Below are 15703 nucleotides of genomic sequence, written 5' to 3' on the forward strand. Positions count from 1 at the left end.
CTGCAATACAATCTAAGTTTATGTTGGTAGTGTTTGCTGTATAATTGGATTTAATGAAATGTTTAGAGGTACAGTAGGCATGACTTTGAGTAGATAATGAAAGAAAATGCAAAATGCTTATTGATTTATGATGTGGTTTCATCTTAGCTTGGGCAAACCATGCAGTATTTAATACATAGTACCAGAATATTTACTATTGAAGCTTGAAAAGATGTGAGTTCTTTGTGTGCAATCTTTCATTTATGCATGTGAGAGGGTTGTCTTTTTTTTTTAATACTTTTACATTGTAGTACTTGTTTTGCTTGTTGGTGGTGTTTGCTTATTTAATACACTCCGTCAAGGACAGAAATTACATGATTTTTTTTTTGTTTCCCCCCCCCCTAGGAAATGTGTCTTGGGTTTTTCCCTTATTATTTTCATTACTTTTTTTTTCCTCTTCTTTTTTTTTGGTGGTGGGGGTGGTTATATTTAAATGAAGTTGCTTTTACAACACCAAAGACTTAATCATCCATTTCCTATATGAAAGGTAGCTACTTTTTTGCATGGACCTCAAGTATATTGTAGTACAGAGGTGGAATTTAAGGAAAGGTATTAAGCAGGCTGTGTTTTAGCTTATGGGCAAGTAATAAATTGTATCCCTATATTTTAAATTTAATAGATATATAAGTAAACAAGATTGCTTAGATATCGGGGGCTAAAAGTTAGATTTTAGATATAATATGATTTCTTTTGGACCAATGAATTACTTGAAAGAATGTTTTTATATTTACAAACTAATTGGATATCCCATTATTACTGACCATTAGTTTAATTACACTGTGATCAATGTGTTTAGTATTATCCAAGAATTTTAATATCCATTTTATTATACTCAAATACTAAATATACTTTGGATGCTTAGGAGAAAAAATTTGTGATTCTGTAACTGTGCATATTTCAATTATGCAGGTAAGTTTTCCATATTCTTTTCTTTTTAATTTTTTTCCTCTTCTGAGATGTGTAAAAATCTCTACATATAACATTGGTCTTTGTACATAACTTCCAGTTTATAAATTTACAGACCCTAGAGGAACAAATTAAATGAAACAAATTAAATGAAACAAGAAATAATTAGACAAAAACAAATATTAGAGTTGTTGAACATAGAAGATAAAAAGCCAGTCTTTTCCAGGAATCAGAGTAGGAGAAAAGGAATGGTGGTAGACTGAGAGCCTTAAGGGATATAAAAATGTAAAGAGTGTGTAATTCTAGATTCAATTCTAGTTTGTACAAATGATCTGTAAAGAAAGTTTTGGGGGGTCCATTGAAGACATTTGAATATGATCTGGATTTTAGATAAAATCATAATCTGCAAAGATAAAAATGAAAATTATTTAAAACAGAAGTTTGTAGAACAGTAAGCATACATTCTCATTTTAGTTACATAGATATTTTTCATTATAACACATATATAAATGTTTTATATATGTATGTGTATATCGAAAAGTGTATAATCACAAAAATCAAAGGATATATATTTAGGTGTTAAGAGTGATAATCTGATTATCTTTGGATGGTGAGATTTGTGTTGATTTGTTGTTGTTTCTACCTACAACTGTATACATAACTGATTCTATACTGATGAATATGTACTAAATGTTTATAAATCTTTTCATAAAGATATGTCAAGATTTGCTTACATAGTATAAATTTGTTACAAAAGCATATATTTATAATATATGTTATACATAGTATATATACTATGTATATATATAGTAATACATATTTCTTCAACAATTTGCATATTTTCAATAAGTCAATCTTTTTACCATTAATAGTGACTCTATTCTTAAAGATGTTTTTGGCCTTAAGAAAATTACCAAAGAAAAACCTACATTTGTTTATTGTTAAGATGACTGGTATTTTCACCCATTTTTTTATTTTCAACTTTTTCCTATTTTAATATTTGTAAACTTTGTCAGTTGTAAATAGAATAGATATGGATGTCTTCAAAATTCCATTACTAAATGGAATTGTTGAACTGGTGAGTTTAATACACTCATACTTATTGTTGTTACTACAGTAAAGTTTATTTATATGATCTTATTATGCACTTTTAACTTTCCATTTGTTCATAACAAAGTATTATTTTTCATTTTTATGACCTCATTTGTATAGGCTAAAGAGCCCCTTCTTCTATTTTATTTTTTCTCTACTTAGATGCAAAATAATATACTCTATATCCTTCTGGTTATAATATTTCCAATTTTGAGATCACATAAAATTGCAGTCTGAAGTTTTTATCATTTCTTTTCACGAGAACACTATGAAGACAATTTCAAGACTTTTTAACTGCCATGATCTCCTTCTTCTTTACTACCTCATATTCACCAACTTTCTAAACTCTCCAAATCATATGTTTTCTTTTAGATGGCCATAATTTGTTTAGATGTAACCATAAGTCACATTATTTTGTTAATCACATTTCTAATAGTCCCTTTAGGTATTTTCCTTATCTTTTGTTTTAATGTACATTCTTTATAAAAAGGATGGTGGTGGTGGTCTATTTTTCCTTGTGCTTCCTTTCCTTGAATAATTGTTTAGTTGGATATACATACAAATCTTTAATGATAGTAATTTTTTTTACCAGTGCTTTGAAGACATTTCATTGTTTTCTGCTTTAATTGTTGCTATCGGGGAGACGTCATCAGTATAATTGTCGTTCCTAAATAAGTAAACTCTCCTCAGGCATTTTAAGCTCTTCTTTTGTATTTATCTTTGGTATTGTACAATGTATCAAAGGTAGAGCATTATTTCTGAATTCAGTAATCCATATATTTCACCAATTCTGCAAAATTATCACTTATCTCCTCAAAATTTATTTCTCCCCCATTCTTTATTTTCTTTTGGAATTATGATTGAAGCATGTAAAGTTTTCTCATTCCATGTTTTGTCTTCCAAGTTCTCTTTTATTTCTTCTGCCAGTGTGTATTTTTATGTGGTGCCAAGCATTTAGAAAGATTCTTTTACAGACGGAGCTTGGTCTTCTGAATTTTTTGAAAAATATATTGTTTATGTACTTTAAGTGTTGTATATTTGAGATTTGAAGTTTCATGACTTATATATTTATTTGTAGTTATCAATGTAAATTTATACATCCATTCCATGCATGTATATGTGTATGTGGGTGTGTGTGTATGCATGTCTGTGTGTATGCCTGTGTGTATGTGCATCTGTAAGCCTGTGTGTGTGCATGTATGTGTCTGGTGTGCAAGTATGCATGTATATATGCATGCATTTATATATATGTCTGTTGTATGTATGTATTGTCATCATTACCCTGGAATCGTATCAACTTGTGGCCATTAATTCTTTTGTCCAATTTTTAAAATATTTTTGCCTTTGTCTTAAAAATATATAGTTATGTTTTGTTTTTAAAAGGATCTCAAGGTCTCTTTTATAAAGGGAAGTCAATTCTGTTTTATTCAGTTTTAGAATTTCTCTCATCTAAAATTGTTTTCCATTTTTCCTTACTAATAACTTTATTTTCTGTACTTTGCTGCATAATATATTATTGATTTTTACTTTCCCAATAATTTAGAAAATATGTATATTTTTATTTTTATTTTATTAATTTTGAGAAAGACAGTGAGCATGAACTTATGGGGGAGTGGCAGAGAGAGAGGAAGAGAGAGAATCCCAAGCATGCTCTGTGTTGTCAGCCAGAACCTGACATGGGGTTCGAACTCAGAAATGATGAGATCAGGATCTGAGCAAAAACCAAGAGTTGGACGCTTAATCAACTGAGCCATCCAGGTGCCCCTAGAAAATACATATTTTAAAATATTTTTTAAAAAATCAGTTCTTGGGTGGATATGCAATTTGCCATGGTGTTTATCTTTTATCAAATCTTAGACAATTTTGGGCCTTAGCTTATTTCTTTAGCTATTTATTAGGTAAGACTATTATCATAGAACATACTGTTTATCTCTGATTCTTGCTCAGTTTAAGGTTTCATTAGATGTTCAGACTCTGAAATACTAGATTTTTGAGCCTCTCATTTCTATATATTGTTCCCCTTTTCTTGACCTACTTTTCTATTTCAAACTTAGTGCTTATTGTTTTCATACCTTCTGGCTAATATGAAGCTAAAATAAAACATAAACTGACAGATTTATAATATTTTATGCTAACTTTTATTTTGATACAAGCAAACAGTTTGGACCTTTAACAATGTGGATTTGAACTGTACAGGTCCACTTGTATGTAGGTTTTTTTTTTTCAATAAAAACAGTATGCAAATGTATTTTCTCTTCTTTCTGATTTTCTTAATAACATATTTTTCTCTAGCTTACTTTATTGTTAAGAATGCAGTATATAATACATATAACATACTGAATATGTGTTAACTGACTATGTTATTGGTAAGTCTTACAGTCAACAGTAGGGTTTTACTAGTTAAGTTTTGGAGAAACGAAAGTTATACGTGAATTTTCAACTGCATGCGGAGCAGTGTGCTTAATCTTGGCACTGTTCAAAGGTCCACTGTTCTTCTCTTTGTCTGTTACTCAAATGACACCAAAATACTTTTTCTCTGGAAACTACTATTACTGCTATGCTTAGTGGTTTAAATTACCACAAGTTAAGAAGCTTAAAACAACACAGATTCTTTAGGTCACATTTCTAGAAGTTAGATCTCCAATAGCAATCTCAAGGAGCTTACATAGATATGTCAACCCAGAGGCATGTTCCTTCTTGGGGCTCCAGGAATGTTTGCTTTATTGCGTTCTCCAACTTTGAGACATTACCCACCTTCCTTGGCCCCTGGCTTTACATCACTCCAACTTTTGCTTCTGTTGTTTGACACCCTTCATACTTCTCTGTTAGAATGGTCTTTGAGAGCACACTGGGCCCAGCTGGATAATCCTGAATAATCCCCTATCTCACAATCCTTAATTCAATGATATCTACAAAAATCTCTTTTTCCATGGAAACTAACATATTCACAGATTCCAGGAACTAGGACATGGACATTTTGGAGAGGGAGGCTATCATTCAGCCTACCATAACTCACACATATAGTTTACTGGCGTTCCTTCCATCTTTTCTTCCTTTTCCTTCTCCTTCTTCCTTCCTTTTTCTATTCTTCAATTCCTTCCAATTAGCCCCAAATTTATTCTTCTCATTTCTCACTCTTCTGCCCAGAGTTTTTCTACTTTTTGTAGTCTTTTTTTTAAATAAATATGACAATTTTAATAGGCAGTGTTTTTCCTTTCATAGTGGTCTCATCATTTTAGGTTGTATTATTATTCTGAAAATAAGCTTTCATGTGTTCCTGCTCAAAGCCATGTTCTTGGAGAATATTATATATCATGTAGGTTCAAAAACAAAGGAATTTCTTTGTGGTTGAGTTCTCAGAAGAAATGCATTTGCAGTAACCCTGTTTTACCCATACTCAATCAGGCTAATAGGGCTAATTATCTCTTTCTTTAGGGCAGGAAATTAGAGCCTGCTCTTAGGTTCACAGTTTTTGCTACATCTCTTAGTGGCACTTTCAGGAGCCTCTCTGCATTGCTAATTTTTGCTAGCCAAGCTCCTTTTAAGGTAGATGTTTAACTTTAAATTACATCATTACTGATTGCAAATCACAATTTCTACCTGTTCACTTCAAAATTAGGGAGGGGCACAAAAGCAGCACAAACTAATTCCCAAGCTCTATATCCTTGCTGAATTTCATCAAAAATTCTCTCAAATCCTTATGCAAGTCATTTACATAAGGACTTTGGGGAATTCTAATGATCTTGTTTCTTTAAGTTGAAATTTTGAGGCACAAAATAAATATTAAAACTTTCCAGCCACTGGTAACAACAGCAAACATGCTTTCAGGGAGCCCTAAACAAACAGTAAGGTTTGGCTCTATAATTACTTTAACAAAACATCCTAATTAAATGGACAATCCATGAGGTGTTGGAGTTTTTCTACAAGTTACTGTTGATTTTCACAAGGATTTAGCCAAGCAGAGAAGGCAGGAGGAATTACAGAAGTCACAGAAGAAGGGATTGCTGTTAACTATCTGCACTTTCCACTGTGTCTCCTGAATGACTTGGAGGGTTCAGTTACCACCCTAATGAGTAGATCATCCCTTTGGAGTTCACCAGGAGACTCAAAGGCAAGAGAGAAAAGTTTTACCTAACACAATGCACCTAGGCAGAAGTAACACTGTAGTTCCCTCCCAATAGAGGCTACTGCAAAGAATGCTTCCCAGTTCAGTTGGTTTTCAAAATGGCCGCTTCCCCCTTATCTATTATTTAAGGGAAATCAAAGCAATTCTATAAGGAAATTTCTGACTTCAGGGCTCAAAACTCTCCTACATAGCCATAAAAGCTATAGTAGAAGCCACTTTTATGCTTTAAACATTTACATGAATGAGTTAAAATGAGATGAATATTTAAAGAAAATTCTCTTAGTGTAAATATATATTTACATGTATTTATATTTCTGCATTTACACATGGAAAAGGAAATGCCATCAGGCTGTATATTCTTTGGAACTACTTATGACCACTTCTAAGATTGTCCATTTGTCCAAATATTGATTCCTACCAAGGGTAACACTTTTTGATATTTGAATAATGCATTCAAAATAAGAAAAACAGGGAGAAGGAAGAGAAATTGAAATCATTTTAGAAGAAGAGTATCAGTGAAAAGAGGTTATGGGTCACTAAATTAAAAAGGCCTTACTACCAAACATGTGTGATCCTATTAATTTCTTTCAGTGACAAAACACTGTTTTACAAATCAATTGAACCATATTTATCCCACACTCATATAACTAATGCCCTAAAATGACTATTTCTATCATATTTGAAGAGTGAACAATTTCAAGTCATAATCTAGAACAGTATTATGTACAAGAGCATCAGTTCCACTAATTTTCTTCCATTAATTTTCTATTTCCCTTTTTAGAGTCCTAACATGTACATATGGACAAGGGCAAGGATTGACTGAGTAATTAAAATCCAAATAAAGAAGTGAAAGAATGAGAAAGGGGGTATTATTTGAAATGTGTTGAAATGTGTTAAGATAATCAACTGGTACATGAGTTGCACTTGGATGAGTGAGGATGCATTTTAACCTAATCATGGAAAAAATAATTTTCCTAAAGGTCTTCATTTTGAAGAACATCTACTATGCTGTCCTATACACCCTCCTTGTGATCTTAGTCAACCTTCTTTTCCTGAAGGTTTTAGTTCAAGCACTTTTTGTTTTCATGGTCTTTTCAATCAGTGCAGGCATTATTTGTTTATCTCTGAAGATAACTATTACTATCACTTTCATGTTTGTACTCCCCACGATGGGTCACACTATAGGTTCTTAATTATATTTCATAATAAATGTGTCAATTCTCAAGAAAGGGAAAAGTAAGCAAGAATGTTACATGCAGAAGAGGGGTGTTATTAAGCCAAGAGTATAGAGATGTTCAAACAAATCCAATTAAGCAGTATTTATTGACTCTACTCATGAACAGAGCATAGAGATTCTTGATTAAAACAGATGTATGGATTAGATTATATTAAGATTGAATGGATATGAAAAGCAGACAGTTAAATAGAAGTTCTGTGCCACCCCAGGGGCTGTGATTTTACATTTTGGTTCCACTAGATTGTGAGTCATTTGGAGTGAGAAGAAAGAGCACATAAGTCAAGAGGAGAGCCCCATTCATCCTGGATATTTTATAGGACCTTCGGCACCTTTGCTCCATTTATTTTCACTCCTTCCAGTAAGAGATATAGTCCCTTAGGTTTGGGTAAATGATATGACCTCATTTCTTAGAATCTTCTGCCTTTAATCACAGTCTTTTATTGTCACCGGGTCAGTTCTAGAGGATTAGTGGAGGCCTTGCTCTGATGATCTGTATTGGATATTTGATGTACAAAACCTAGTCCTCAGTTTCAGACCCTCAATTGCTATCTTAGTGACTTGATTACGTTAGTTAAATTTTCTTTCTTTCTTTTTTTTCAAATTTCTTTTTATGTTTTATTTATTATTGAGACAGAGAGAAACAGAGCATGAGTGTGGGAGGGTCAGAGAGTGGGGGCAGGGGGACACAGAATCTGAAGCAGGCTCCAGGTTCTGAGCTGTGAGCACAGAGTCCAATGGGGGGCTGGAACCCACCAACTGCAAGATCATGACCTGATCCAGTTGGCCGCTTAACCAACTGAGCCACCCAGGTGCCCCAAGTTAGTTAAATTTTCTTAGCCCAAGTTACTATCCTTTACAAGTAAGGCTAATAATATATACTGCATAAAGGTAAATTAGAGGATAAAGGACAAGTATATAAACTTTTAAAGTTATTTCTCAAGTAAACAGAAAAATAAGGTATTATGTAGCTTATCAGAATTGTCCTTTTATCCTTTAAACAAAGCAGAGCACGTCCTCATGACTTTACAGCCACCCACCCTGACCCCCCTCCCCACACTTCAGCTAACAACTAGGCTTCAGTTTCAGGATGTCTGTTTTTGCTATTCTGGCTGGAGGGCTCGTCTGACCTATTCCTCTGGCTGCCTCCCTCACTGCCTTAAGGTTTCTGCTCATATTTTACCTAATCAAAGAGATCGTCTCAATACCCTACATAAAACAGTACTCCCTAATCTTTTGCTATTGTGTCTATCATGGATTTTTTGTTCTTTAGAAAATTTCTCACTATTCATCTCTATCTCAATAAAATTTATATCCCTTGAGAGTAGGGACATTATTTATTGCTTTACCCCTGGTACATAAAATAATGCCTGATATATATAAACCTTCAAAAAGAAATACATGTTTAATAAGTAAATACATGAATATTCCCTAATCTATTAGTGAAGAATATAAGCTTTATTAAGTGTAACTTTTTGTAGTTCCACAACTTTTCAATTTATAATGATGAAGACAAATTAAGTAACCTCTTCTAAGTGCCAAGTTACTTTCCCAATAAAATCTAACATAACCCCGAAGGTTGTCCTGAGTTGGTCCATGGTTGTCTAATCTAATTCAATTGTTTATGCCTCAGCCAGAGTAATCTCTTCAAAATGCAAATATAATTAAGTCACTATTTAAAAAAAATCCAGTAATGACTTGCTTAGGATAAAGCACATTATTGCTTTAATGACATTCTTAGGGCAAAGTTCAAAAGCCTTTATTTGGTCTTGTTCAATTTAGAACCTGCCATCTTACAAGCCTCAACACATGTCATCTCTGTGTTTCAGTCTTGATGGTCTTTTTTCAGGCGTCAAATAGTATCATGGTCCATCTTGACCTCGGAACTGCATTTGCCTTGCTCTCCATGCTTCCTCCCTCAGTTTGTAACGTATGCTTTGCACTCCAAACTCCTATTCCTCCTTCCAGTCTCAGTTTAAATACAAGTCTTCTATAGGTCTGTTTGTCTATCAATCTATCTATTCATTCTATGATGATAGATAGGATATTTCCAATATTCAGCCAGATTTGAACTATGAAATTACACTTTCCTATGACTTCACCTGGAATGTCTGTTTTTCTTTGCTAGACCTTAAACTCCACAAGGAGAAAATCCTACCTCCTATCTACTATTATACCCTCTAAGCTATGTACAGTGCCTGAGACTGAGTTTCCTATTAATATTTTTTAATGTGCTGTCACATGGTAAGAATTAACATTGTGGAAATGGCATTGTTATTGTTTCATTGCCATATTAATTATTTGGTAAAGTAGAATCTATGACTATATGAAAATCACGAGTGATAGTTAATTACTTAGGGGAGGGAAAGACCAAGAAAGAGAAAAATAAGAAGGAAGAGTTCAAGGAATAAGGGAGGACAAACAGGAGAGAGAACAATACAAGAACTGGGACAAGAATAAAAATGGGGGAAGGTGGGAGAGAGCAGAGGGAGACGAAGAGGAAGAGGCATAGACTATTTTACCTTGCAGTAATTTGGATGCTTTGAGGTCCACCATTGAACGAATAAGAGTTTCACTGCCAGTGATTTAGACAGTCTCATTTTTAATACATATGTATTTTTTGTTTAGCCACTTTTTCTTGGTCTCAGGTTTAATCACTTAGCTTAAGTGTACTGATCATAACTAACTTATTTTTCAAGTACCTCTTCTTTTCATAAATTTCTACTTCTTTAATTTGTAATTCTAATTCTTTATCATATATTTCTGCTTCATTACTTAGACTTTTTTTCCTGTTGCTTCTATTACACATTTCTCTTGAATTTTGTTTTCCTATTAGTCATAATGTTTTCATATCAAAAACTATTTCTCATCTGCTAGTTTTGACAATTTTGCTTATCTTTAAATTACTGATATGTGACTTTTATACAAATCTCAGTATCTCATCCATAGAAGTTTTAAGACAACCTCCAATTAAGCAAATAAGGCAGATTGTTTAAAAAAAATCAAATGTCAAATATTAATGACCAGATCACAAGCAACCAAGAAATATGTATTGCTGTTTTGCAGAAGCATATAAAAGGGCAAGGGTAATTATATTTCATGACTATTATCAGGAAATGTAGCAATTCACATGAAGAAAATATTAAAGTTGTTTATTCAATAAGATAAATTGAAAAATGATCATTTCAAATAATCTTGAAAAAACTTATGAAGACTGTAATTAAAGAATAATTTTATATGCTATTGTTGAAGACTCTACTGAGGATTTTGTATTTCACATTTTGTTTTGTCTTGCACTGAAGGATATAGGAGGAATAAATACCCTCAGTGTTGGAGTTCATCATCTTCTAATAAGGGAACCTTTGAAGATGAAGTAACAAAGAAAATAGAAATCAACGTGACAGTGATTGGGGTAGGTCTTACCATCCAGATCATTCTCAGGAGTCTCGGCTGTATACCAGTTGGAAGGTGGTCCAGTGCCATTAACTGTCATGGCTGACACCTGGAAACTATACTGACTTCCTTTCTCCAGTCCTATAAGAGAATTTTCCAGAAAGGGAAAAAAAGTTACTGAATAACAAGTATTGCTAGCTTATTTTCAAAAGTTTTCAAAACAGTAGACATCTTCACATGGTTTGTGATTGTTGTGATAATTATTATTATTTTGGCCAAAAGGGCAGAAATAGTACAGCCAAGAAATAAAATTATTTTTCACATATTCTCATTTATTTTTTCCTAGTTTATAAAAATGTATCCCTGAAAATGGCTTCAGGGTAGATGCAGAATATAAAATATGAAAGATGAAGAAATAATCAAAAATAGCAAGGATCATTTTTCCTCAGAGTCTAGAAGAGGCCTGTCTATAAATCAAGCACAGTCATCCTAAAAATTTATGTCTCCATCATTTATTCAAGGTCAGTGATTATGTTTTCTTTGGGCTAAGAAAGAAAAATCCAAAGCCACTGCACTTAAACATAAAATACTAGGCCCTTTATTGCAAGGTATAGTTTATTTTGCAACACTGTCCATACTAGAAGCATGAAGAAAGTCTATCTCCATGATAACTTGGACATATAATATTGTACATAACGGCTTATTTTAGAGAACACAGAGAATACAGGTTGATGAGAGATAGCCCATGGATCTTAAGTGTGATATGTACAAATTTTTATGTAAGTAACTGTCTTTTTAGCTAAATCTCAAAGCAGCTCATCACCATGACAAATTACTGTAAAACAAATTATACTTGCTAAAAAACCATGTGACTTTCTTGAGACATTGAGGACTTGGCTTAAACTGACAAGTCCTTAAATCTCCAAAGTTGAACAACCCAGGTAAGTTTGAATTACAATCCATATTTTCTATTAATCTAAAATGGCACAAATATTTGGTAATAAGAAAAATTCATAAAGAAAAACTTGGAGAAATGATGCTTATCATGTACATAGTTACATAGTTGTAGATTTTTGCATAGGCAGATGGGTAAACCTTGGTCTTAAGAGGAATGCTAATTTATTATTAATTGTAGATAATATTTTCCATGATGGTTATTTGGACTTAACATCCATAGCAGTTACCTTCAATAAATTATACTACTAGAGAAGACAATTTGATAAACTTACCCACACAAAAGTATCTATGACACAAAATCTGATCTCCTTAAGAGGCTTCTAATTTTATAAAATAGACTAGAGGCTCCATAAAGAAATAGACTGAGAATAGTTAATACTGTTGCTCTTTTTGTTATTACTGATATTTTATCTATAATACCCATAGATCCCAATACACTGCCTGGCACATGGAAGGCACACCCACAAACCAGCTGTTGAAAGATCCACCTAAGCAGTGCTTAACATACCCCAAAATATTAGGTTGAAGTGTAATATCCGACACCATTAGGAGGGTGGCAAATGGATGCTTTTGTCGTATAAGTACTGAGCGCTAACCGATTGCACTGGAGCTCCGGAAAATGGATGCTTTTGAACACAAAGCCTTTGTCATGGCTCAATGGGTTTGTGCTCACATCGATTTGTCCCTTAGTTCACATGATGTTGATCTGAATTTGTTAACATTTTGCACCCTTTCATAGGCACCGCTGTTAATCACTAAGGCAGAGGGATTGTGGATTGATTGTAGTTTCCAGGAAATTGAAAATAATAGGGAGATAATTCTGGGAAGAAATGCTTACCTAATCATTGTACCTCATGGCTTTCATAGTGGTCTCTTCTGACATATTTTTAGACCATCAAGAATATATTCTCTTATATAAACTAGAAGTTTAATTTTATTTTTCTTTGAAATGAATGGGCAATTGCATCAATACCATCTCCAGCAGTGATTAGGAATACAGTCTGCATTGGTGAGTTTTATTCAACTTGGTTAGACTGAAGTCCCCAGTTTTCAATCATACACTAATCTAAGGTGTTGCCGTGAAGGTATATTACGGATGTGACTAAAGCCATATTCAGCTGATCTTAAGCAAAGGATATTATCTGAGGTAATTGGGGAGGGGGGCAGATTCAAACCAGTGAAAGGGCTTAAGAACAGAAATAAGACTTCCCTAAAGATGCCTGCCGACAGCAGTTTTAGCCCAGGAATTTCAGCCTGCCTTTCCTTATGACCTGCCCTGTGGATTTGGAATTGCCTAGCCAGCTATCACAATTAATTAAGCCAATTCCTTATAAGAAATGCCTTAGTACACATCTGCACAGGTTCTGATCTGATTCTTTGGCTGAACCCTGAATGACCCACCATCTTATCACATGCAATGTTTTGACATATACATGGAAATCTTTATGAATGCCCTATATTCTGTTCCATTCATTTGACTTTCAGTCGAGTTCCTTTCTGTGTGCAGAATCTATCAATTTTTAGTAGGAATTTATTAAAACATCTCACTAGAAAGTAGGTATGAGTAGTAAAATACCCCACTAGAAAGGAGAAAGATCTCTCCTTAAAATTTTGCCAAATTTTTATTTACATATATTGCACTGAGGACCTGTCAGTATCACTAATTCAGTCTTGAGTAAAACAAAAACCTACTAACATTACTTTGGAGTGACATTATAAGGCAATTTAGAGACCATCCATTAACTATTTCCCCAATGGAATCTGGCCTGACCAGCCTAATTTACTGATCGGATAGCCCTTCCAATCAGGGAAGATGGTTTATATCATCCTTTCTGGCATCTGTAGTGAAGGTTTAACATGCTGTATATATTACTGCCTGGGTTGCTTTGAAAATCCCGCCAAATTTTCTTTCTTTAAAAAAAATTTTTTTTAGCATTTATGTATTATTGAGAGACAGAGAGAGACAGCACGAGCAGGGGAGGGGCAGAGAGAGAGGGAGACACAGAATCTGAAACAGGCTCCAGGCTCTGAGCTGTCAGCACAGAGACCGACATGGGGCTGGAACTCACAAACTGAGATCATGACCTGAGCCGAAATCAGACACTTAACCTACTGAGTCACCCAGGTGCCCCCTGACAAATTTTCTAGAACTATTATATTTTAGTTTACATGTTTTTTGCTTTTTATTTTATTCTAGGATATAAGTATGGAATCTTTCTCACTAGAAACAACTAAGAAATTCTAGATTAAGTATAAAAATGTTTAAATATATACATATAATCCCAATATCAAAAGGGATCTTAATTAATATCTAGTCAAATGATCCATCTAGAGCTAGTTAGATATACATCTAACAGAGTGATCCTGTAAATAAAGCAGGAATACCTTTGCAATGAGAAGTTCACCATTCACCAAGGGAAGGAATGTGCTCAACTGTTTCTCTTGTTGGAAAAGTTCTTCCTTAGATTGCATTGAATCTGCTTCACTATAGTATTATCTACAAGTAAACCCTGGTTTTACACTGTAGGGATAAAAGAAAACTAAATTTGCCTTTTAAAATATTTCTATCCAAGGGGCACTTGGGTGGCTGAGTTGGTTAAGGGTCTGATTTTGGCTCAGGTCATGATCTCATGGCTTGTGAGGTCAAGCCCCTTGCTGGGCTCTGTGCTGACAGCTTGGAGCCTGGAGCCTTGGATTCTGTGTCTCCCTCTTTCTCCACCCTTCTCCCACTCATGGTCACCCTCTTTCTTTCCCTCAAAAATAAAGAAACATTAAAAAAACCTTAGAAAAGATAAAAATAAAGTATCTTTGTCCAAGTCTTCCGATTCTCTCTTCTGAAACCTTTACCAACAGAATTAGACTTCGACCTTCTTCTATGTCTCGATAAGTGTAGGATGCAGTGAGAAGTAGAACCAGCGATTTCAGCTTTTCTGAGAGGCATTCTGGGTACAACCTTCAGAAATCTAGGTTGCAAATATCCTGCTTCTTTGTTGTGAGGGGTACTTAGCTGGGCAAGTTTAGATGTACTGAAAGCTCTTTTAATTGCAATTTCCCATATACATTAGGTAATAATACCTTCTTTTCCATCTTATAATGTTCTTTTGAGAATCGAATGTCAGACTGATTTTAAAATAGTTTATATAATCAAGTATTTAAAAGATAACATTTGCAAATTATTTTCTGACTTGATTTTCACATACTCTACGATTTTGCCATAGAATACATTATTACTCCCACTTCAGGGATAAGGATAATAAGGTTGAGATAAATTAAGCCAAGCAACTACATGGAGCTTTAATCATAACTTGGAGTGCTTTTGGGAGAAGACTCGGTTCTGTCTTATCTTCTCATGGGGCACTACCGACCTACTTTAGAGACCTACCTGGCCAAGGCTGGGACCTAACAGGGAATCAGTAGCAAATATAAAGCATGGAGCAAATATGCAAGGAATTTTTCTGTTATCTAAAATGATTACATCCAGAACTAAAATGTAAGCAGGGAGACAGGAAAGAATTGAGAATTCTATAATTTTTACAAAGAATCAACCGGAGTTTAATTAAACGTCAAATTCAGTATAAAGTTTTTCTCTTAATTAAAAGAAAATGTTCCCATTTGAAAGAGGAGGTATCTTCAAAAGTTGTAACAACAATCAACATGAGCCCCAATTCTGACAGCTGATACTTAAAGATCTTTCAAAACAGTATCTGTCTATCTATCTATCTATCTATCTATCTATCTATCTATCTATCATGTATTCATTTTTCACTGAAGGTCAGGTAGAGGGAAGCCTATCTGGAATCTAAAGCTTTTTTGTGTGACTATTTTTAAATGTTGTTTTCTAGGATGTGTTTCCTGAGTTGGGCCAGTAGAAATTTTAAATAGCATTTTTAAAAAAGAAGTAGATAGGAAAGCTTTGATTTAATTTCTTCTAGAGTTATATAGCTCCTTTAACTACT

At 33.8% G+C, this 15703-nt stretch overlaps 1 protein-coding gene across 1 annotated transcript in view; it reads right to left on the minus strand.

The window, feature by feature from the left end:
• The window catches only part of DCC (DCC netrin 1 receptor), a 727087-nt gene that overhangs the window by 171654 nt on the left and 539730 nt on the right, over positions 1-15703 (minus strand). The window contains exon 14 of the mRNA XM_029921550.1: positions 10821-10931. Coding sequence (XP_029777410.1) covers positions 10821-10931 — 111 coding nt within the window. The remainder of the gene's footprint in view (positions 1-10820; positions 10932-15703) is intronic.

This window comes from Suricata suricatta, chromosome 14, assembly GCF_006229205.1.
Source record: "Suricata suricatta isolate VVHF042 chromosome 14, meerkat_22Aug2017_6uvM2_HiC, whole genome shotgun sequence".
Classification (NCBI taxonomy): Eukaryota; Metazoa; Chordata; class Mammalia; order Carnivora; family Herpestidae; genus Suricata; species Suricata suricatta.